General features: G+C 53.0%; 1 protein-coding gene across 4 annotated transcripts in view; it reads right to left on the bottom strand.

Annotated features, from left to right (window-relative positions):
* The window catches only part of ARSG (arylsulfatase G), a 70,464-nt gene that overhangs the window by 1,771 nt on the left and 47,525 nt on the right, over positions 1-21,168 (bottom strand). The window contains exons 8-11 of one of the 4 annotated variants that reach the window (XM_032591215.1): positions 15,723-15,831; positions 8,304-8,424; positions 3,545-3,635; positions 290-510 (exon numbers count right to left, since the gene is read on the bottom strand). In XM_032591215.1, the coding sequence (XP_032447106.1) occupies positions 503-510; positions 3,545-3,635; positions 8,304-8,424; positions 15,723-15,831 (329 nt within the window). In that variant the 3' untranslated portion in view covers positions 290-502. Of the gene's footprint in view, positions 1-289; positions 511-3,544; positions 3,636-4,091; positions 4,335-8,303; positions 8,425-15,722; positions 15,832-21,168 lie in introns of those variants that run through there. The other 3 variants (XR_004342921.1, XM_030294573.1, XM_032591216.1) reach the window with 3 other exon arrangements.

Raw genomic sequence — 21,168 nt, 5'->3', positions numbered from 1 at the left:
AAACACCCCATCAAACCCAGCTTTGGCCCCGTGCTGGAAAGAGGAGGTGATGGATTATAAATCGAGGCAAACAGAGCAGGACTCGTATGTTCGCATGACTGTTCTCCCCGTCAAAGAAAGCCCCTTGGGGTTCCGGCTGCTCATCCCAGGGATGCTCCTGCCTTCCAGAATGATCTGGAACTTCTCCCGGACTTGCCTTCAGGGCCCGCACAGCAGCCAATCGAGTATCTCCCGTCTCCACCCTTGGCGAGTAAATTCGATTTTTTCTTTTTTTCTTTTTTTTTTCCTCAAAAATTCATTTCTGGAATACCAGAGATACTCAGTTTGGTGGACTGGGCGGGAAGGCAAGGTGAGTAATTTCACTTTGGGTTGTAGTTGAGATTCTTGTTGAAATCAGAATCTGGCTGTTGAAGCAGCCTCAGGAGAGCCGGAACAAAAATGGAGAGCGGCATCCTTAGCTGTCACGACTCAGGTTCTTTTCCTTTTCCATACAAAAAGTAGTTCAGGCATCTGATAGAAATCAATGTAATGCAACTGAGTCAACAAAAGGAGTCAAGGCAAAGGACGGCCATCAGAAATACAGGAACTCCCGGGGTGCCGGGGTTGGTCAGTCGGTTAAGCGTCTGACTTCGCTCAGGTCATGATCTCGCGGTTCGTGAGTTCGAGCCCGGCGTCGGGCTCTGTGCTGACAGCTCAGAGCCTGGAACCGGCTTCACATTCTGTGTCACCCCGTCTCTCGGCCCCTCCCCTGCTCATACTCTCTCTCTCTCTCATACACAAAAATAAATAGTTAAAAATATCTTTTTTAAGAAATATAGGAATTCCTGAACACCTACTTTGCCCCCGAGCTTCTTAGCAGCCAAACCAGAAGGTGGAAACTTCTCAATTGCTCCTTCTCACTGAGGTGTGAGAGAAATTTCTCCAGTGGCTCCTCTTACAGGGAGAGAAGAATGGGCAAGTCGCATAGCCCTTCATTAATGGTTTTCCTCTCGTGGTTGACATCTGGGTCGGTCAGCGGAAAGTTGAGAATCACTGTCTTTGCCTAGAATTTGGCTTTTCTTTTTTCAACGTTTATTTATTTTTTTTGGGGGGGGGACAGAGAGAGACAGAGCATGAACGGGGGAGGGGCAGAGAGAGAGGGAGACACAGAATCGGAAACAGGCTCCAGGCTCTGAGCCGTCAGCCCAGAGCCCGACGCGGGGCTCGAACACACGGACCGCGAGATCGTGACCTGGCTGAAGTCGGACGCCTAACCGACTGCGCCACCCAGGCGCCCCGAATTTGGCTTTTCTTCATTGCCAGTCAAGGGCACGGGACATGAGGTTTGCAGTCAGTCGAGCAAGGGTTTGGATGGACTCCTTATAAAAATTAAAGATTTCCACTTCACAGAATAATGAAATAGCTTGCATAGGACCCCACGTGGGTAACAATTACAAATTCTAGGCAACAAATTTAGGGGAAAAAACCCCAACAATTGAAGGCACCAGAAAATCACGGAGGCAGGCAGAAACAAAATAATTTGATCATTGAAAGGCAGAGGTCACCATGGGTTGGGTCTGTGTTCAAGAGTTTCATTCCCCTGGGGACACCGCCCAGTCTGTGCAGCTCGGGCCCAAGAAGACTATCCTCTCTTTGGCTTGGGGCATCGGGGGAGTATCAAGGTATCAGAGCTCAGGACTCTCACAACGGAAGAAAATCGATGGGTGAAATCCGGGAAGGAGGGAGCCAGAAGGGGGGGGGACGCCTCAAAATCTGTGAAGAAACCTCCTCCAAATCTTTCTCTAATCTAATGTAGTAGATAGAGGTCAATACAGCTCGTTTATCCAAAAGCAGCTTTAAGTAACCAGGATGCAGACTTTCCAAAGAGGAAGGGAAGGGAGGGATCAGAACATGTCACACTCTCCACCCCCGGCCCCCAGCTGTTGAGATGTCTGTCGTCCTCATCCTCGTGCTAACTCTGCCGGGACTTTGGTGACTCCTCAGAAGAGGCCTCCCCTGGGCATCCTAATTCTTGTCTGATTGTGATGGTTTTAAACGGTCCGATTACTTCATAGTAACATTTAGGATTCCAGCACTGTGGTCCCAAGGGCTTTTTTGGCAAGGTCTTGACTTCTGAAATTAACTCAGCCTGGAGAAGCCATACCTCTGAGATAGTGTAATGTAAGGACTGTAATCTAGAAATTTTCCATCCGAAAGCATAACAAATATCTGACTGGTTTGCATTTTAGGTTTTGGAGAATCAAAAGAGTCTTTGTGGCATTTTTAATATCCCTCAAGTTCTGAACTCAAAGAACTTGTGTTTTTATGGCACATTTTCTTCAGGATCACGTATTTATACTCGGGGAAAATAATTTCTGTTCTTTATTATATAATGCTTTGGAACACTCTCACATTAAATAACTGAATCAAATTGAAATCCACACCAGGTCCCGGGTCTGGTTTTGTTTTGTTTATGTTTTTGTTTGTTCGTTTTTCATTCACTCGGAGAAACATTTTAGGGTTCCTGCAGGACACGAGAAACTGTGCTCAGCACTTAAAGACAACAAAAATAAAAGATCTTACAAAGCTCTGGGTTCAGAGAGCTCAAAACTAGTAAGGGAGGGGCGCCTGGGTGGCTCAGTCAGTTAAGTGGCCGACTTGGGCTCCGGTTATGATCTCCCGGTTCTTGAGTTCGAGCCCGGAGTCGGGCTCTGCGCTGACAGCTCGGAGCCCGGAGCCTGCTTCGGATTCTGTGTCTCCCTCTCTCTCTGCCCCTGCCCCACTCGTGCTCTGTCTCTGTCTCTCAAAACTGAATAAACGTTAAAAAAAAATTAAAAAAATAAAAAACTAGTAGGGAAAATAAAACATGTACCCCAATGGCTGGCATATAGGGCAGAACGTGATCATCACCAGAGTTTCTCCAGATCGTACCCAGCTGAGAAGATGAGAGGGAGTTTTATGACCGAGGTACTAGGATTTGACGTGAGGCCCTAAACGCTGACAGAGATCTTGATAGAAGGCCAAGGAAGAAGGTGGTTGCTCTTGGAGAACCGACACCAGAAAAGTCCAGCGACCCGGTATGGAAGGAGCCTGAATTCTGTTCGCAGCCAGAAGCCCCTGGGAAGATTTTGAGATCCATCCTGACCCAGCATCACATTTCTAAAATATACATTTAAGACCGTCACCGAGCAAATCAAGCAGCAGAGAGACTTCTGTCGGTTTGCTAACTAGACCTCTAGAGTCTATTCTCTGAAACAGTCTATTGTCTAGTAAATTACACCTTAAAATATCTCCAAGCTTCCACTTAACATTCCGCCAAACTGGCATTTAAAGCCTAACAGTGGAGTGAGAGTCCTTCTTGTGAGTGTGCGGACTAGCTCTGAGCTTGCTAGAAATTCGGGCGCAGAGTACAAAGACCTTGTTTTCGTATTTGTGGGTGCAGAGGGTCTGCCCTGGGGTGGTGGGGGGAGGGGGGAGGGGGGTGCTGAGGGCTCCCTGAGGGAGGGCAGTCCACACTCATTCCTGGAGGCCAGAGGGTGGATCCAGGTGGGTGCCCCTGACTCACCGGTGACGTAGAAGGCCTTGTGTTGTTCCAGGCGGACGGTCTGAAGGGCTCCGTACTCTCCAGCCGCCCCACTGTTGGGGTGAAACAGCACCTGAGAGAGAGCAGCAGAGAGAGCTTCCTAACCCGCCAACCATGCCCCCCATGCTTCCTGGAAGGCATTCCTTTCTCTGTCACGGTGGCCGGTCCATCCCACCCACCACGGCCCCAAACACTGACACACACAGGCCTGTAGTCCACGCCGGCCAATGCTCGGGGGGGGGGTTGGGGGGGGGGGGGAGGAGGGCAGGAAATAGCTCCTTGGCAAGTTAATTAATCAGAATGGGCTGCAACTCTGGTCAGACTCCTAGGCCCCCTGGTACCAGCTGCAGAATTCGCAGGGTCCGGTGCAAAATGAAAGAGAGAAACCGCGTTCGAAATCGAACAATTTCAAGGCAGCACAGTACGTGTTCTCTAAACCAGGCGCAGGACCATCCTGAGGGCGGGGCCGCAGGTGGCCGTGTCCCACCCTTCAGGTTCAAGACGGGGCCTGGGAATCTGCACGGCTTACAGACAGTTCCAGGGATTCTGACGCGGGTGCTCCTTGGAAACACGGCTTCTTGGCATCCAGTTAATGTTCTAACTCTCCCTCAAGCAAGGATGGCATGTCCTTGAGAGGACAGCTCGGCGTGATTTCTGCAGAACTGGGCACAGCCTAACCTCCGAACACAGATGTCCTCACTCCATGACTCACTCCTGCCCTCCTCGGACTGAGGAAATTCCCCGTCATCGGGCCATCGATGAAAGGATCGCCCTACAGAATGGAAACACCGAATTCAGGCGTGCCAAGGGCAGGATTCGGTAGAAAATAAACAACCAGTGTCCTTGGTGGGTTGGTGCTGGATGCGTGAGACCGCCCTGGTATGAATCATGACCAATATATATCACTGCAAAGACGCTTAGGTGATTCAAAGTTTCCATGGGGCTATTTAAAAAAAAAGAGCGAGAAACATCTGTTGGAGCAGTAAACAGCTGTCCCCCCCAAGTTTTTCCGGGCTCTCAGAGGATGCCACCAGGGGCGGGGTCCCTCCCGCACCTGCAGCTTCCGTGCTGGGCTCTCGTGACAGTCCCTGCAAGGTCCCCAGCCAGCATGATGACAGCAGGCTCCTTCCAAACAGGAAAAGAAGTCGTAACTCAAAACTCACTCCTCTGCCCGCCCAGCAGGAAGCCAAGCCTCTCACTGCGGGAGGCCACTGGGTTTCCTTCTGGCGGAGGCGGAAAGTGGGGGGACTTGGAAAACCTACTGTCCGCCCATCAAGGAGGTCCTCAGACCTCCAGAAGATGGGAGTCGCGGTCCGCTGGTTCAAATCGTTGACAGTATTTGGGTCTCGGTGACAGACACTCCAGAAGGGTGGGCTGCTACGTCCAGGATATTTGTGCAGCGTTACCAGAGGCAACTTCCAAAATCCAAGAGGAAGAGGAAGCAAAACTTCCGGATGGCTCCCTCTCAGAAACAGGAGGGCGTGGGTTTTGTTGTGCAGACTGGCCACGGCGTTGTTTACACCCACATAGGAAGAGGGTTGGCAAACTGATACATGAATCACAGCCTAAGACAGGTCCTCTCCAGGGTGGGTCCCCACTTCAAAGATAACTTTTATCTTCTGCAGACATGTTGCACCCTCTTGGTTGCCTTTCTTACCTGTTTGCTTTGTTTCATTCTGTTTTGTTGTCTGAAGCAGGTGAGCGGCTCCCTTAGGCCCCAGAGGCTGGTGCTTATGTGGTAACGCCCCCCCCACCACACACACACACAAAAGGAGGGCTCCCCAATCCCATCAGGTGGGGTTGCAAAGCCGGCTCCAAAAGGGGGCAGCCACTCCGGATGGGGATGGCGTCTTTCACCACTAGGGGCCTCCCTAAGAGAAGTGATCGGACCGGAGCTCCAGAGACCAGCCCCTGCTCAGGTCTCCCCGGTGTATGGCCTCCAGGGAGGTGCCACGCATTTTCTGACCCACAGCAGCCCCAGACCAGTCTGGACTGGCAGGTGAAGAGCCATTAAAGACGCCTTCCTCTTTGTGGGCAATTTTTGGCCTCGGCGGTTGGCAACCCGGGGCGGAGGTACGACTTGACCGGTGGTAACGTGACGAACTCCAGCTTCCACCAGGGAGTCAGGCAAGCACCAAGCAGGATCTCTGAGGCGCCCTCCCCCGCCTTGCGGTTGCCCTCGGTGCCCAGACCCGGGCCCATCAAGATGAGAAGCAGAAGGCTCAGCAGGATGCAAGGGCGGGCAGCCTGGCCGCCTCTGTGGCACATTTTCAACACCACCCCACGTCCCACCCGTCCGTCCTCGAAGCGGGTAGTGAAAAGACCGCACAGTAGGAAAACTGCAGACCCATTACTTGCCCTTAAACCTGTCCGCAAGGGGCCTGGGGGGGGTGCCAAGGAGCTACGCCTTAGCCTTAGGTGGCTTCAGCTCTTTACCCGGGCGGTTACTTCATTTGCAAAATAGGGAAGGACCGAATGGCTGAGCTGTATTTGCATATTGTTTTGAGATGAGCATCTGAGGAGTCACTCTGAGCTTCTTGAAACTGGAATGGTTTTCTAAACTAAGCCATGTTAGAATCCTTGCACGCCCAGAACACACCTGAGTGTGAACACAACCAAATTGTGTTTAGCAAAAATTACACGCAGTGGCGCCTGGGTGGCTCCGTCAGTTAAGCCTCTGACTCCGGCTCAGGTCATGATCTCACGGGTCGTGGGTTCGAGCCCCGCGTCGGGCTCTGTGCTGACAGCTCGGAGCCTGGAGCCTGCTTCGGATTCTGTGACTCCCTCTCTCTCTGCCCCTCCCTGACTTGTGCTATCTCTCTTTCTCTCTCTCAATGATAAATAAACGTTAAGAAAAAATTGTTTTAATAGAAAATAATAAAAGTTTAAAAAAAAATCACACGCGGGGACCTGTATGTGTGCGTATACACATATGTACGTGAGTGTATGTCTCTATCATCACTCACGCTACCTCCCGGCCTCCGACCTCCCCTCTGTTCAGCAAATTCTGGACGCTTTACTCTAGTCTTTTCAGCAGGTGAGCAGAAAAGACCAACAATTCAGGGCCAACAATTACCTGGGTTGCCCTCAAACTCCAAACAATCTTATCTGCAGCACCTTCGGCTCTGCAGGGAATCCAGAGCTCTGGGAGGCTGGGTATAGCCTGCAGGTGCCAGCACCCCAGGGCCTTTGCTCTTGAAGATGCTATCAGCAGCTTCCTGCAAGCAGTAAGTGGTGGCTGTTTCCTTCTGGGCCCTGCGGCGCGGTCAGGGAGCAAGCCAGCCCCCACTGCAGCCGCCTTACCACACATCATCTGTCCCCACGAAAAACCCCAACCAGTGTTGGGGCCTGCCTCTACTCCCCCTGCCGGGCCCAACCCTGTCGGACACTAGGCCAGTAACTGTTAGGCCCTGAGCATGACTCTGCAGAAGAAAGAGCTGCAACTAGAGAGAGGGACCGCTCTCCCCTCTGAGAGCGGAAGTGAGCGCGAAGGTTCTGGCTTCCACAGGCAGGAGCGGCCGCGTCAAGGAGCCCGGAGTCCTTGAAGCACTTCCTGGTGACCCCAATGATTCTATTAGTAGCCGTGGTGATAAACACTCAGGAGCACCTCTCCACTGACGTCTTCGATAACCCCCCGGGGTCACACACTGCGAACGTCCAGTCCGGAGGCGGAAACCATCTTCCTGCTCTTTGCAGCTCTCCAGCGGTGGGGCTCAGCCTGGAAGCCTGGGCAGCTCTAGAAGGTTGGGTGTCCCGGGAGAAGCAGTACTTGCTCAGAGGGCATTTCAGGCAGCGTCAGACAACCCCTAGAAACTGCAGGGACGCTCTCGGAAGCACGGATGGCCCCCTCGGGGCTCCGTGGCGGGGGCCGCGTCACAAACCACCGGGCCACATCCGAGCAGCGCGTTTGAGTCACTTCCATGTGAACCTCGGGTGAAGACACAAATAGACCCTTTGATGTGTGGGTCCCTAACTCAGAAGCCATGTGCTCACCGGGCCTCACAGAGGTGCTTGGGGTTCCCTCCTCCCACTTCCTCTTCCTTTTGGTGAAAGGAAAACACACGGAAATGACATGGAAAGGCCGTCGGGGCCGGCACTTCCTGGCTGTCACTGCCGACGAATGCCTCAGTGCACATGAAGAGGGGACCCTGGGGTGCTGGGGAGCAGAACCCCAAAGCTGGAGCAGGGGCTGTAGGGCCACAGGCCGGGCCTTCCAGGAGCCAGGGGGAATGTTCATTCATTTCTTCGTCAAATGCACACTTACAGCCGGCTGGGTGCTGGCCCAGTTAGGTGCACTGAGAATTCTGGGGGAGATCCCTGCCTTCGGGAAGTTCCATTCTAGCCGGGGAGTCCCACGATACCCAAGTCACTCTGGCTAGTCAGCCACCCCGTCCAACAAAAATGTGCCAGGGGCCTACGATGTGTCAGACAAATCACTGCGGAAAAAAATCGTATGTTACGGGCAAGAAGCACCTCTATACACACCCACTCTAAGCCAGACTGTCCAAGGTAAGTCTGGATTGACAAGCTGGATTGATCACAGGGGACGAGGGGGAGAGGGGTGGAAAGAGAGCTTTGTCTCAAAGGATTAATCCGTCGGGGGTTCTTAAACTAGATCGGGAGGGGCCGCTGGCATGCACGTTCCCAGGACGGTTCTCTTCGCACAAAGGTGGCCCCGGATGAGAAGCAGCAGCCCAAGCCCCTGTAGAGCCGGTGAGGGGCGCACACCTCCTCCACTTACCCGGTGCCCAGTCTGCGACCAGCCAAAAAGCACGGAAGAGGCATCCAAGCCGTCAAAGTGCCGGTCTTGGGGTAGGCTGGCCCCCGCCAGGGCCACCACAGTGGGGAAGATGTCCAGCACACTGCAGGAAGAACAAGACGGCGTTGGCCCCAGCTACTCCCAGACTCTCTCCCTGGCCCATGCTGTGGTCAAGGCCCACCCAAACCAGCCCAGACTGAGCACCGACATCCTCCCATATGGTCCACCTCCTCTACCTGCTGGTCCTTCCTTCGGGTCCCACCTGGATTTCTGCTCCTACAAAAGGCAGAATGGCACTGTGGTTTAGCACCCAGGCTCTGTGGCCAAGTGTTACCGGGTCTCAAATCCCAGAGTTATACCTACCTGTCTTCTCAATGCCTCCATTTTCCATTCTCTAAAATGGGCATGATCATAATAGTGCCCACCTCACAGGGTATCACGTGGATGAAACACATAGATGAGACATGTAGAAGATGATGGTATTTGTGTCATCGTTATTCACAAGGGCTACCCTATGGATCTAAGAACCAAGAGGCTCTACCTGTCACCAGCGAGGCCACAGCCACTGGCTGAGAGGGAACCACGTGTAACAGGCACCTGCTAGAGAATGTTCACGTCATTATTCCTGCTCTGGGTCTCTGTGTCACAAACATTCAGTCTTTGTTTAAAATGCCGTGGTGGGGCACCTGGGTGGCTCAGTCAGTTGAGCGTCCGACTCTGGCTCATGTCATGATCTCGTGGTTCGTGGGTTCGAGCCCCGTGTTGGGCTCTGTGCTGACAGCTCAGAGCCTGGAGCCTGCTTTGGATTCTGTGCGTCTCTCTCTCTCTCTCTCTCTGCCCCTACCCCGCTTGCACTCTGTCTCTGTCTGTCTCTCTCTCTCAAAAGTAACTAAACATTAAAAAAAAAAAAAATTAAGGGGGACCTGGGTGGCTCAGTCAGTTGAGCATCTGACTCTGGCTCAGGTCATGATCTCGTGGTTTGTGGGTTCGAGCCCCGTGTCGGGTTCTGTGCTGACAGCTCAGAGCCTGGAGCCTGCGTCGGATTCTGTGTCTCCCGCTCTCTCTGCCCCTCCTATGCTCACGTTCTGTCTCTCTCTCTCTCTCTCTCTCTCTCAAAAATAACTAAACATTAAAAAAAAATCAAGGGGCGCTTAGGTGGCTCAGTCGGTTGACGGTCCGACTTCGGTTCGGGTCATGATCTCACAGTTTATAGGTTCAAGCCCCTCAAGGCGCTCTGTGCTGACAGCTCACAGCCTGAGGCTGTTTCTCCCTCTCTCTGCCCCTTCCCTGCTCACACTCTGTCTCTCTCTTTCTCAAAAATAAATATAAAAAAAAAAATTTTTTTTTAATTAAAATGCCATGGTATGTGAAACGTTCCGCCCCCTTTATTTCAGTGATTTCTTCCCCATTACAAAATAGCAATAAATGTTTACGGTGGGGGGAAAAAAATAGAACACCCAGAAATATAAAAGAGAGAACAACGCAGAAATCGTCCATCACCCAAAGGCAGCCACTGTTACCATTTTGGTGGGTTTTGTTAATGTGAGTTTTTAAGTCACGCGGTGCAACTTGACTCTATTATGGGGCACATCGCCCACCAGCCTGCTGTGTTTCATCAGAAAAAAACTCTCCAGCGTAAACAAATGGACCGTCCTTTCAACAAAGCTGTTTATCCGAGGGCCAGGCCAACTGAGTCAGCGGGATGTGATGCAGTCAGGCGGGCAGGCCAAGGTGAGGAGTACTCCCCCAGCTTGAGGCCCTGGTTCGCCTGAGGCTGGGCACGGCACCAAACTTCAGGCACGCTCTGAGGGAGGCCTCAGGGGCCACCTGCCCCACTGCCACCACCCGGAGGTCCGGGAACAAGCCTCTCTGCCCGCCCAAGAGGGGCTGCAGAAGGGGCTCGCCATGAGGCTCCGCCTAGAATCCCAGACAGAATCTCTCCCCGGACGATGGCACGGATTGTTTCTGGTTTGCCTTCTGTGTTCACGATCCACATAGCTAGTGGCTTACCTCTCGAGATACGTGTCCCAGGGGCTGGGCATCCCACACAGGCAAAGCCAAGGAGTGCAGAGTAAGCATGGCCAGAGTACGGCACAGTCCAGAAACCTGTCCGGAGTCCAAGGATCCTGCTACAGACCGGGCAGTGCGGAGCAACGCAGTCCGAAAAGGCGGCGGCGGCTGGGGCCGTTTGTTTGAGCTTTCTCGAAGCTGCACCCCTATAGGACACCGGCATCGCAGATGGGTCACCAGCGAGCGAGCAGGAAACACAGGGTCTGTGTCAGGCTGGAACGGATGGCATGCTTTCTCTTTCCATCTTCGGTTTTCTCCCCTGTATCATGAGGCTTCACATTCTAATGAACTAAAGCACTAAAGTCTCACGTTCAGGGAACCCTAACGTCTCAGAATTCATTCGTCAGGATCCTCAGAGGGACTTCATCCGCCCGGAGCACAGAGAAAACCTTTGGCCCACGAGAAAATCTTCAACATCTCCGATGATTGGCCAATCCTGCCAAGCTCAGGCCGTTCCAAAGTCTTTCCTTCTGTGATGGAGGAAGCCGAGCCCCCGAGGTCAGGCCCAGAGGAGGGCACACACAGTCCCCATGCCATCCCGGGGCTGGGCCCGCAGACTCAGCCTGAGCTTAGAGACAACATTGGTCCTAGGGAGGCCACCAAAGGGACCCCAGCTGCTCCAAACCTCAAACCCCACCTAAGAAACTGGTCCTGACAGTCTTTGAAACCTTCAAGAAAGAGACCAAAAAAAAATCTACATTTTCAAGTTTCTGTGGCTGGTGATTCTTGGGATGGGGGTTTTGGGCAGGACCACGTTCTGACTTTTGTGGGATATATGGGAACTTGGGCCTTCGTGGGCCCCTGCTTCCGTACGAAATACTAAAAATCATATTTCATATCTGTATTGACAGAAAGATGCATATATAAATAATATATATTAAACCACTGTCTTCAACTGAAAAGTTCTTTTCTTCCCTCCTTCTGATTTTAGAAGAAATTAAAAATCTCACGTGTCCCAGGGCGCCTGGGTGGCTCAGCTGGTTGAGCTGGTTGAGCCTGGGGGGCTCAGCTGGTCTTACTCTGGCTCAGGTCACGATCTCGTGGTTCGTGAGTTCAAGCCCCGCGTGGGGCTCTGTGCTGACAGCATGGAGCCCGCTTTGGAACATCTGTCTCCCTCTTTCTCTGCCCCCTCCTCAGCTTGTGCTCTCTTTCTCTCTCAAAATAAATAAATATTAAAAAAAAAAAAAATCTCCTGGGCCCGGCCCTCCACCTCCCTGGCCTAAGAGACAGTCGGCCTTGGCTTCTGGAGGGAGGAAAACCCCACTTCACTGGGGTTATGAGAAGTGACACAAAAGGCTGCCATCAGAGTGGGCCAGGGGACACCTCTGCCGGTTGCCCATGTGAAAATAGTTTCTTCTTTTCTTAACATGGCTTCAGCCAGCCCACGGCACCGAAGGTTGTTCAGAGGAAGTGTGCGTATTTGTGTCCCCATGCAAGGTGTCACCCCAGGGACCCGGGCGTGGAGAGCAGGCCGTGGGGAGGAGGGTGCAGGAGGGCCCGGCTGGAGCAGAAGGGCTGCTGGGAGCTTGCTTGGGCCCAACAGCCCAGGCTCGGGACGCCTGCGGATGGGAACCCAGGCGCTGTGCTGGGCTGTCCTGGGGGGAGAGCATCCCGGGGCAGAGGGAAGGGCTGGGAAGGGAGGTGTTTCCTGGAAGCTGGGGACATTATAGCTGGGAAAAGGCGGTGTGATCTGAGGGCGGGAAGCGGGAAGTGGCAAGGAGGTTGCCAAGGAAAGGATTGGGGGTGCGTGGGCCCGGACACAGAGGGAGGGGAGAACAGAACTTCCTCCGGATCAAGAGCAAAGGCGGGGGAGGGGCAGTGCCTTTTTAGCGCTTAGTTGTAAGTTTCTTCCTGTTGTAATTCCCTCTTGTGACCCCTGGGAAAACTCGGTACCCACCCCTTCCTGGCCTAAGCCCCTCTGCGAAGCGTTGAGGGGCTGCAGCTTCCCCCAGACCCCTGACTCCGGTCCTTCTCAGAGGCCAGTAGAAGAACCCAAGAGCACCGTTTTCAGGGGACACGGGGGTCCCAGAGCATCAGAAGAGCCCGACACAAAGCACGCATATCCGTTCCACAGCAGAGCATAGCTGGGAGCGGGAGGTGGGGGGGGGGAGGGTGCACACAAGGCCCCTCCCTCTCTCCCCCTCCACTGCCCACCGCTAGATGCAGGAAAGAGTGGGAGACTTGGAAAGGAGATGCGTGGCTAGACCTTGCTCTCGCGGTGACACCGAACCAGAGGGCACTGACGTGAACATGGCCTGCTTGTTACTTCCACTTCCGAGACGTGTGCCTCAAGACGGTACAGAGGCAGGTGAATCAGCCCTCCACACAACCGGCTGCGTTTCAGGCATCTGAAGAGAGCCGCCCGGCCCCTCCCCCCTCCCGGGGACCCTCCGGTCTCCAGGCTAAACGGAACCTTCAGCTGTTTTCCCAAAGGAGATGTGGCCACCTCGTGTTGCCTCAGTAATCGCAGGAGAGGTTCTCTGCTCTGAATAGAGACGGTGGCCTCCCAGCTCAGAGATGCAGAGCATAACCTTCGCGTCTTTGTATACGTCCCGATCTCGTGGTCTGTGAGTTCAAGCCCCGCGTCGGGCTCGATCTCACAGTCTGTGAGTTCAAGCCCCGCATCGGGCTCTGCGCTGACAGCCTCAGAGCCTGGAGCCTGCTTCGGATTCGGTGTCTCCCCCTCTCTCTGGCCCTCCCCCACTTGCACTCTGTCTCGCAAAAATAAATAAATGTTAAAAAAAAATTAAAAAACAAAAAAAAGCCACGGCCGTCAAGCAGCATGAGTGTGTCTTCCCAGGGCACATCTGGTCCCACCTGGAAACATTTCGGTCGCCACAGGTCAGGGTGAAGGTGCCACTGGCATTCAGTGGGTAGAGGCCAGGGATGCCATTCAATATCCTACAATGTACAGGACGGGCCCCCACAACAGAGAATGATCCTGCCCAGAACGTCAACAGTGCCAATGTGGAGCTAACCTGCATTAGAGGCTGAGGTTCAAACCACCAGGCCCTTGCGACACGTGTCGCCAAAGCCCCGGCCTCCTAAGTTAGCTCCTAACCATCAGGAACTTTCTGTCTGATTTGCTCGCTACTCCATCCCCAGTCCCTAGGGCAACGCTTGACCCACAGCTGGACACAACAATAAATATTTGTGGAACAAATGAATTTCCCTCACTCTGTAATTGTGTCACTGGGCTTCGGGGTCAGGACATGTGCGAGACCTTTCTTTGACCTCGCTACGTTACGCGGGTGCACGCTGGAACATTAACAGGGATTATCTCTAAAAGGGAACCAAATGGAAAATGGAATTCGTGTGGACCCCTCCTCCCTCGCCATCCCCCCCCCCCCATGCATTTGTCACTTTTCTGCATTCATGTGAGTACTTGTATCAACCTGACCACTCTCTTCCCATAATTCCTCGGGGCCACCAGAATTGAGGTGTAAGGTATTCTGGCCTTAGCTCTATGGCTCAGGGGACTTACCTCTGGTCTGAAAGGAGATCTACGTCCCTCTGAGGAATAAAGAACTAGAATAGCGGATAAGTACTCTGGGGGAGGAGGGAGTGCCTGGTGGGGTTTCCAAGGACATGAAGTACCATCGGTTTCTTGAAAATGGATCTGAAGGCTATTCTCCTCAGAGCCGACCCTGAAGGAGTCATGGAAAACAACAGTAGACGCCTGGTGGCCTGGCCTGACAGTAAGGACGCTCCACCCAAGTTTGCTTTAGGTGGATTTATGTGAGGAAACAGCCAGAGGGTGAATTCTATGGAGATGAACTTTCCTGCTTCAACTGAGACTACTTGAATGCCAAAAAATATCCTCCGAAGGGGCCGATGTAACGGATCGGCTCTGTCCTGGTAGAATTCCAGGAGCTCTCGAGCAAACGCGGTCTGGTACCAAGACTCACTTTCTTGGGTCACCAAATGGTTCCCTCAGTCCGTTGTCTCCTCCGGGGCCTTAGGCCACGAACGCCACGGTGCCGTGGTATCATGGCGCTCTGGTTGACCATAGGTGCAAACGCCCTTCTCACGTGAGGAGCGTGTGCTCGGTGTGCAGGGACGGAACTTGAGAGCTTGCCGAGTTATTTGTGCGTGCGCAGCCAGCCCAGCCTGTGAACACTTGGCCTGACCGCACCAAGTCAGCCCCATAAAAAGCAGTCCATCTGGCCCTCTTCCCGGCCGGCCTGACATCACAGACTCCAGCGCTCGCTGTTGTCACACCTGCCTGCACCCCCTGATGGCACAGGGCTGACGTGGGGTCGTGGGGGCCCGCAGGCTGCCAGGGACGGTGCCTACCCACCCACCCTGGCCGTCAGAGCTGTTAACCCCTCCTTTCCCCTGGCCTTCACGGCTGTCCCGGCTCCCCCACCGGGTCTGGGGATGCGGGAAGGAGCCCAGGGAGCTTGTCTTCCTCTGAGAGGCCGTGTTCTTGAGGCCACGGCCCACTGAGCTACAGAACTGGTTCGTAAATTAGCCTCTGACCAGACCAACAGCTCTGAGCCCCTGAGCAGCGCCCGGCCACGCCCCCTTGCCAGTGACTACAGAACCACAGAGAGGAAGTCCCCATCTGGAGGAGCGACACGTTCCCATCACGGGTCTTGGTTACCCAGCTGCGTGGAATCGCTCTCGGAAGGGCCACCACAGCCTCGTGCCGTGCCCAGGAAGGGGCCTCGTGGATCTGCCTCAACAGGGAGCTAAGAGCGAGGGTGAGATCTTCGAATAGAGGGAGCAACCTCACTGCAGAAGCTTCCTTGCCACGGGTAGGAATGTCCTCACCTAAAGGTGCATTCTTTCCTCGCCAGCCCAGTGGGGCCGCCTCCTTCTCCCTCCCCTGCAGGGTAGGTGGACACCTAGGTGCCTTTCTTGGGCCCGTGTGATTGCTGGCGATATGCTGGCTTCCCGCGGTCACCCTACCCCCAAGGATGGAACAATTGTGGCTTACGCGGTCTATTCCCTCCCGTCTGCCGGGCCCAAGCCAAAAAAAGGGACACGCTACCGCTAACCTCTCTGCTAGTACAGCACCGACGCCAGGAGCCACCGCCATGACTCCGCATCAAAGGCCACAGAGCCCGCCCAGTCCCCTCTTGTCACCAAGATCATCCCCAGAGGATGGCTTGCAAAGAGCCACTGTGGGCCCTAACTCAGCACGTGGGATTGCCTACGGGGAGATCCGTGTGGCTACGATCAGAGCTGTAGGAGGCATCTGGGAACGCCCGGCCAAGGCAGGTGGCCGATGAGGCCTCTCTTCTCGAGGTTTCTAGCCGCTGGAGCCTCGGTCCGTGGTTTTCTAGCCCCGAATCCCAACATTTCAAGGTAGTTCGGGTCTCATACCTTAACAAGGCAGTGCTGGTGACGTTGATGGGAACGGTGCCAGGCCAGTAGGCCAGAGCCGGGACCCGGTGCCCACCTTCCCACGTGGTCTGCTTGGCTGCACTTCCCCCTGTGAGACAAGGCAGGTAGTTGGTTTTCCAACTGTTCAAAAAGCACTGAGAGTTTCTGATCACTCCAGCAAAGGAATCGCTTCTTTTTTTGTTTTGTAATTTACCGTTTCAAGTTTATTTTGAGGGAGACAGCGAGCAGGGGAGGGGCAGCGAGGGAGGGAGAGAGAGAATCCCAAGCAGGCTCCACGCCGACGGCACAGAGCCTGATGCAGGGCTTGATCCCGCGAACTGCGAGATCATGACCTGAGCCGAAACCAAGGGTCGGACGCTCAGCCTACTGAGCCACCCAGGCTCCCAGGAATGACTTCGTTTACAACCAGCTATTTTTATTCCTCTAGCCAACACCTTGCATTCCCTGATTTTATTTCACCGGATTCAACATAAGTAAATGGTGCTTCTGTAATTCTCTGGGGAACCACGTTGCTTCATTTTCTTCATGACCCTTTTATTTTAATGTTTATTTATTTTTGAGAGAGAGAGAGAGAGCGCACGCACGTGTGCATGAGCGGGGAAGAGACAGAGGGAGGGGGACAGAGGATCCAAAGCAGGCTCCCCGCTGACAGCAGAGAGCCCGATGTGGGGCTCAAACCCATGAACCGTGAGATCATGACCCGAGCAAGGGCGGAAGCTTAACCGACTGAGCCACCCAGGCGCCCCCTTCACGACACTTGTAATACTTCAGGCTGTCTGGTTTGTTCGTGGACTTTCTGAGGGTGTATCTCCACTCCATGAGACCTTATCAGCCTTATGCACTGAAGACATAGCAGGTGTTTAACAAACAGGTCGAATAAAAATGACTTTGTCTTCTTGCTGACCATAACGTGACTGTTTAGGATTTCAAAACACAATTATTTGGGGCACCCGGGTGACTCTTGGTCTCGGCTCAGGTCGCGATCTCACAGTTCATGGGATTGAGCCCCACATGAATCACGCGAGCGTGGAGCCTGCTTGGGATTCTCTCTCTCTCCCTCTGCCCCTCTACCCTGCTCATTCTCTCTCAAAATAAATAAACATTTAAAAATATATACAATTATTTGAAAAGAGAGAAAGGCAGAAACTCCCCCAGCTGTGTGATCTGCTCAACGCCCAACAACTGATCTGGCCAGGATTTTATTGTTGTCTTTTGGTTTGCTTTGCTTTGTTTTTCCTTGAGTTAATGAGTCGTTCCCTTGTTGTGGAGACAGCATTAGTAATAGCTCTGACCTCTTGCCTCTTGGGGGGGATGGGTGGGGTAAGGCCAATCTACGTGCAATCTATGAATTTCCACTTTGGTAATTCAAGGAATGATTTTTGTTACCACTAAGTCAAAAGTGACCACCAGTATCATGAGGACCGGCGGGCTGGGGGAGATGAGGTCATGCTTTATGGAAACATCCTGAATGCATGGAGCACTGAATTATCCATGACCATCCCCACCACTCCCACACACACCCCACCCTCATCCCAGCTGAGCCAAGGATTCCACAAAGTTAGCGTGTAGAAAGCCCTTCCAAGGCAAACGCGGTATGCGGCTCACACGTACTGTGGTCATGCAACCTCCCCATGCTCGGCTGGCGTGAATATGAGAGCAGTGATGATGGGCGGGAGGGGGCTACGAGACCCAAGTCTCTGCCCTCGCGCCGCAGCGAACAGAACCTTTGATGTCCCTGGCCCAGCACCCCACACCGGAAATGCTCCGCATTCTTGGGATTTTCTCATAGCCAGCTTTGGAGTCCCCCAAGTGTTGAAGTAAGAAACCAAACACAAAACAACTCACGTCTACGGGCTGTTTATGCTTAGGGGCGTGGGGCTCTCGAAACCAAGTGGGGTTCGGCAGGCTGAAGGGGAAGCTCTTTGGCCCGCCCCAAGATGTCTCGAATGCATTCTCCGCATCGGGCACCACCTCTCCCGTAAATACGGACAGAGCCCACTCTCAATTTTTCACGCACATGGAACAGAGAATTCAGAACTGCAGCAAGCCTGAAACGCACTCCCACGTGGCTCTGGAATGCATAACTCATGCTGCAGTTCAAGGCCAAAGAGCAGGGAGGAAGCATCCCCGACCGACCGCACGTGCTAGGACTCTGCAGATAATTCCACCCCCGGGAGGGGCATTTGCACGGAAGTTTGGGGGTTCGGTGGGTGGAACTGTGGAGCCTGCTTATGTGCATATCCACGCCGCACAAAATTCCAACAGACTTGCTTAGCCTCTGAGGCCAGATGCTAAGGAAGAGTGAAGTGTCCAGTTCTAAGAAATGAGCCCAGAGTCCTGCGGGTCAACCAGAAAGCAGGAGCTGAGCACCTGTCCTGCGGCGGCCGCGGGCACCAGGGTTTGGTCTCCGCCTCCGGCACGTTTCCAGAAGAATACACCAGCTCCTAATTAATACATTTGCTAATTGGTCTTCACCACCAGGGGTTCTGCTTGTTGGCCACAGCCTCTCCTGTCGCTCTTTTTCAGGCTATTGGTTTTCCGGATTCGTTTTTCAGAGAAACAAATATTTCCATACGTTTGCCTTATTTCAGCAGGGGGTTCAACGCCGGAGAAATCCAGCCAGTCATAACAAGTGTGCCTGTCAACCGAGTGGACGGTCCCCACGTAAAGATTCAGGGGGTAAGAGAAAGAGGTTGGCTTAGAGAAGCCCCTCTGTGTGGCCACTTGAGAAGCGATCCCCCCTTCTGCGTCATCAAGAGCGGCCAGCCAGTGCTGGTTGTCCCATGGCTGCTGGCTCTACGGGAAAGACACAATTACATATTCCAGCCCGGCCCGCAGACCTCCTACTCTAGCGGAATTTATCTTAAAGGAGTCCAGAGTGTGGGTAAGCAATTATAAAACATACATCCCCGCCTTGTGGAATCGTTATATTGTACACCTGAAACTAACAGGACACCGTACGTTCATTATACTTCAATTAAAACTTTTTTTTTTTTTTCTTAATGGGGCGCCTGGATGGCTCAGTCGGGTAAGCGTCCAACCTCGGCTCAGGTCATGATCTCACGGTTCGTGGGTTCGAGCCCCGCGTCGGGCTCTGGGCTGATGGCTCAGAGCCTGGAGCCTGCTTCCGATTCTGTGTCTCCCTCTCTCTCTGCCCCTCCCCCACTCACGCTCTCTCCTTCTCTCTCAAAAATAAATAAACGTTAAAACATTTCTTTTCCTTAAATCCCCCTCAGCGTAGAATTGTCTTGCCCCAAATGCCAGTATCTCGTTGGCACCGCTAAGGGAACAAAGTTCAAAAGATCCCACTAGCATCCCCCGTGGGTGCCCAGAGTTGTGGAGTCTGATTATGAGAAACATCTAATACCGTTAGAGCTAAGGCTGAGCCCCAGGACAGCTGCCCCTGGTCCCCTAGTTCTCATCAGTGATACCTGCTCCCACTAATGGAAACCCATTTGAGTTAAACACAATAATTACAGTAATAATAATATCTCCTATTTACTGAGCCCCCCCTAAGCACCACGTTAAAGTACTCCCAAGCCTAAGGCTAACTGCTTCCCTGCATTATCTCATTTAATCCTAATGACAACCTTGCAAGCCAGGCACTATTATCCCCGTTTTTCGGATGAAGAAAACCAAAGCTCAGAGAGGGTAAGTAATTTGCCAAAGGTCACACAGCCAGCAAATGCCAGATCCAGGATTTGAACCCAGGTCTAACTACATAGCCAGCCCCTGGCCCATTAAACCTTCTAGGACAGTGGCCCCCTCTCATCCCTGAACGCATACTAGGATCACTAGGGGAGCTTTTAAAATATGCCCAGGCCAAGGTTCCTTTCCCAGAAATTATGACTTAATTTGCCCGGGATGGGGCCTGGACGTCAGTATCTTCTAAAGCTCTCCTGGTGACTTAATGGGGAGAGCACCCATCTAGGACAAGGGCAAGGAGGGCAAGGGGCGAAATCAGGAAGTGGACACAACGCGCCTCAAAATCAAATGCGGCTTCTACGCTTTTTAAGCCTCAGTTTTATATTGCCCACACCTTTTTACCTTTACGCCACAGGATCCTACGTGCGCACCTGTTACTTACAGTAAGCAAGAACAAGAGGTAAGTCCATAAATTGAACTTCTCTGCGCTACTTTTTGTTTCGAAAGCTATTTGTCGGTTTAGATAAACCTTCAAACTTTGATCAGCAGCACCGGCACCTTAAAAGTGTTGGTTACATTTGGCTTTCTGTCGAGAAATGCACGTCTTATGGTCATGAGAACACATTTTAGTGCACTTGTGGTTAGTTATGACTCTAATTAAGGCAGAACCTCTTACTTAAAGCAATAAATATTTAGCCTCAGCAACCAAAATATAAACAGAACCATGATTCATGAATTTGCTTGCTCGTTCTTCCCCAGCTGCGGAAGTGAAGCGGCACATTCCATGATGCACGGAGACCGGGCAGGCCGCGCTGAGGAACAGAGGTCTTTCCCAGAAAGGACGCGCGGCCGTGCTTCCCCGAGTCCGAAGGGCAGCCTCGCAACTGACGAGTTTCGCAAGCTTGTCAGCACAACCGAACCACCAGAAGAACCCCCAGAGATTCCTAATAAGTCTAGGGTAGGCCTCTGACTCTAGGTGATTCTGATGCCAACGGTCTGAGGACCAGAGTTTGAGAAGTATTAGCAAGGTAAGTAGGAGGATGTCTTTGGAGTCAGGCAGGTGTCGTCCTACATCCGGTGCGTTCCCTTCTCCACGTGTGACCTTGGGCAGAATTCTTTTTTTTAATTCTTTTTTTAACGTTTATTTATTTTTGAAGGAGAGAGAGAGAGAGAGAGAGGGACAGAGCGTGAGCGGGGGAGGGGCAGAAGAGAGGGAGAGAATCGGAAGCAGGCTCCAGGCTCCCAGGTGTCAGCACAGAGCCCGACGCGGGGCTCGAACCTACAAGCTGTGAGATCACGACCCGACCCGAAGTCGGCTGCTTAACTGACTGAGCCACCCAGGCACCCCTTCCTTTTTTTTTAATGTTTATTTTTGAGAGAGAGAGGGTGCACATGCGAGTGAGCAGGGGAGGGGCAGAGAGAGAGGGAGAGAGAATCCCAAGCAGGTTCCACGCCGTCCGTGCAGAGCCCGATGCAGGGCTCGAACCCGTGAATCATGACATTGTGACCTGAGCAGAAATCAAGAGCCGGACACTCCATCGACCGAGCCACCCAGGCGCCCCTTGGGCAGAATTCTTAGCCTCCCTCAGACTCCGTCTCCTCAGCCATGAAGGGGAAAAATGATTGCAATTATCCGATGCAGTTGTGGGAAAAGTTACGTAAGAGAACGTATATAAAGCTCTGAGCAAGGCCCTTTGGCATAGCGCCTGCCGGAAGTGCCCAACCAAAGCCATCCGAAAAGGCTCGAAAAAACAAAAAACAAACAACCCGAAACTACCCA

Source organism: Lynx canadensis, chromosome E1 (genome assembly GCF_007474595.2).
Source record: "Lynx canadensis isolate LIC74 chromosome E1, mLynCan4.pri.v2, whole genome shotgun sequence".
Classification (NCBI taxonomy): Eukaryota; Metazoa; Chordata; class Mammalia; order Carnivora; family Felidae; genus Lynx; species Lynx canadensis.
This window is presented reverse-complemented; position numbering and strand designations above follow the sequence as displayed.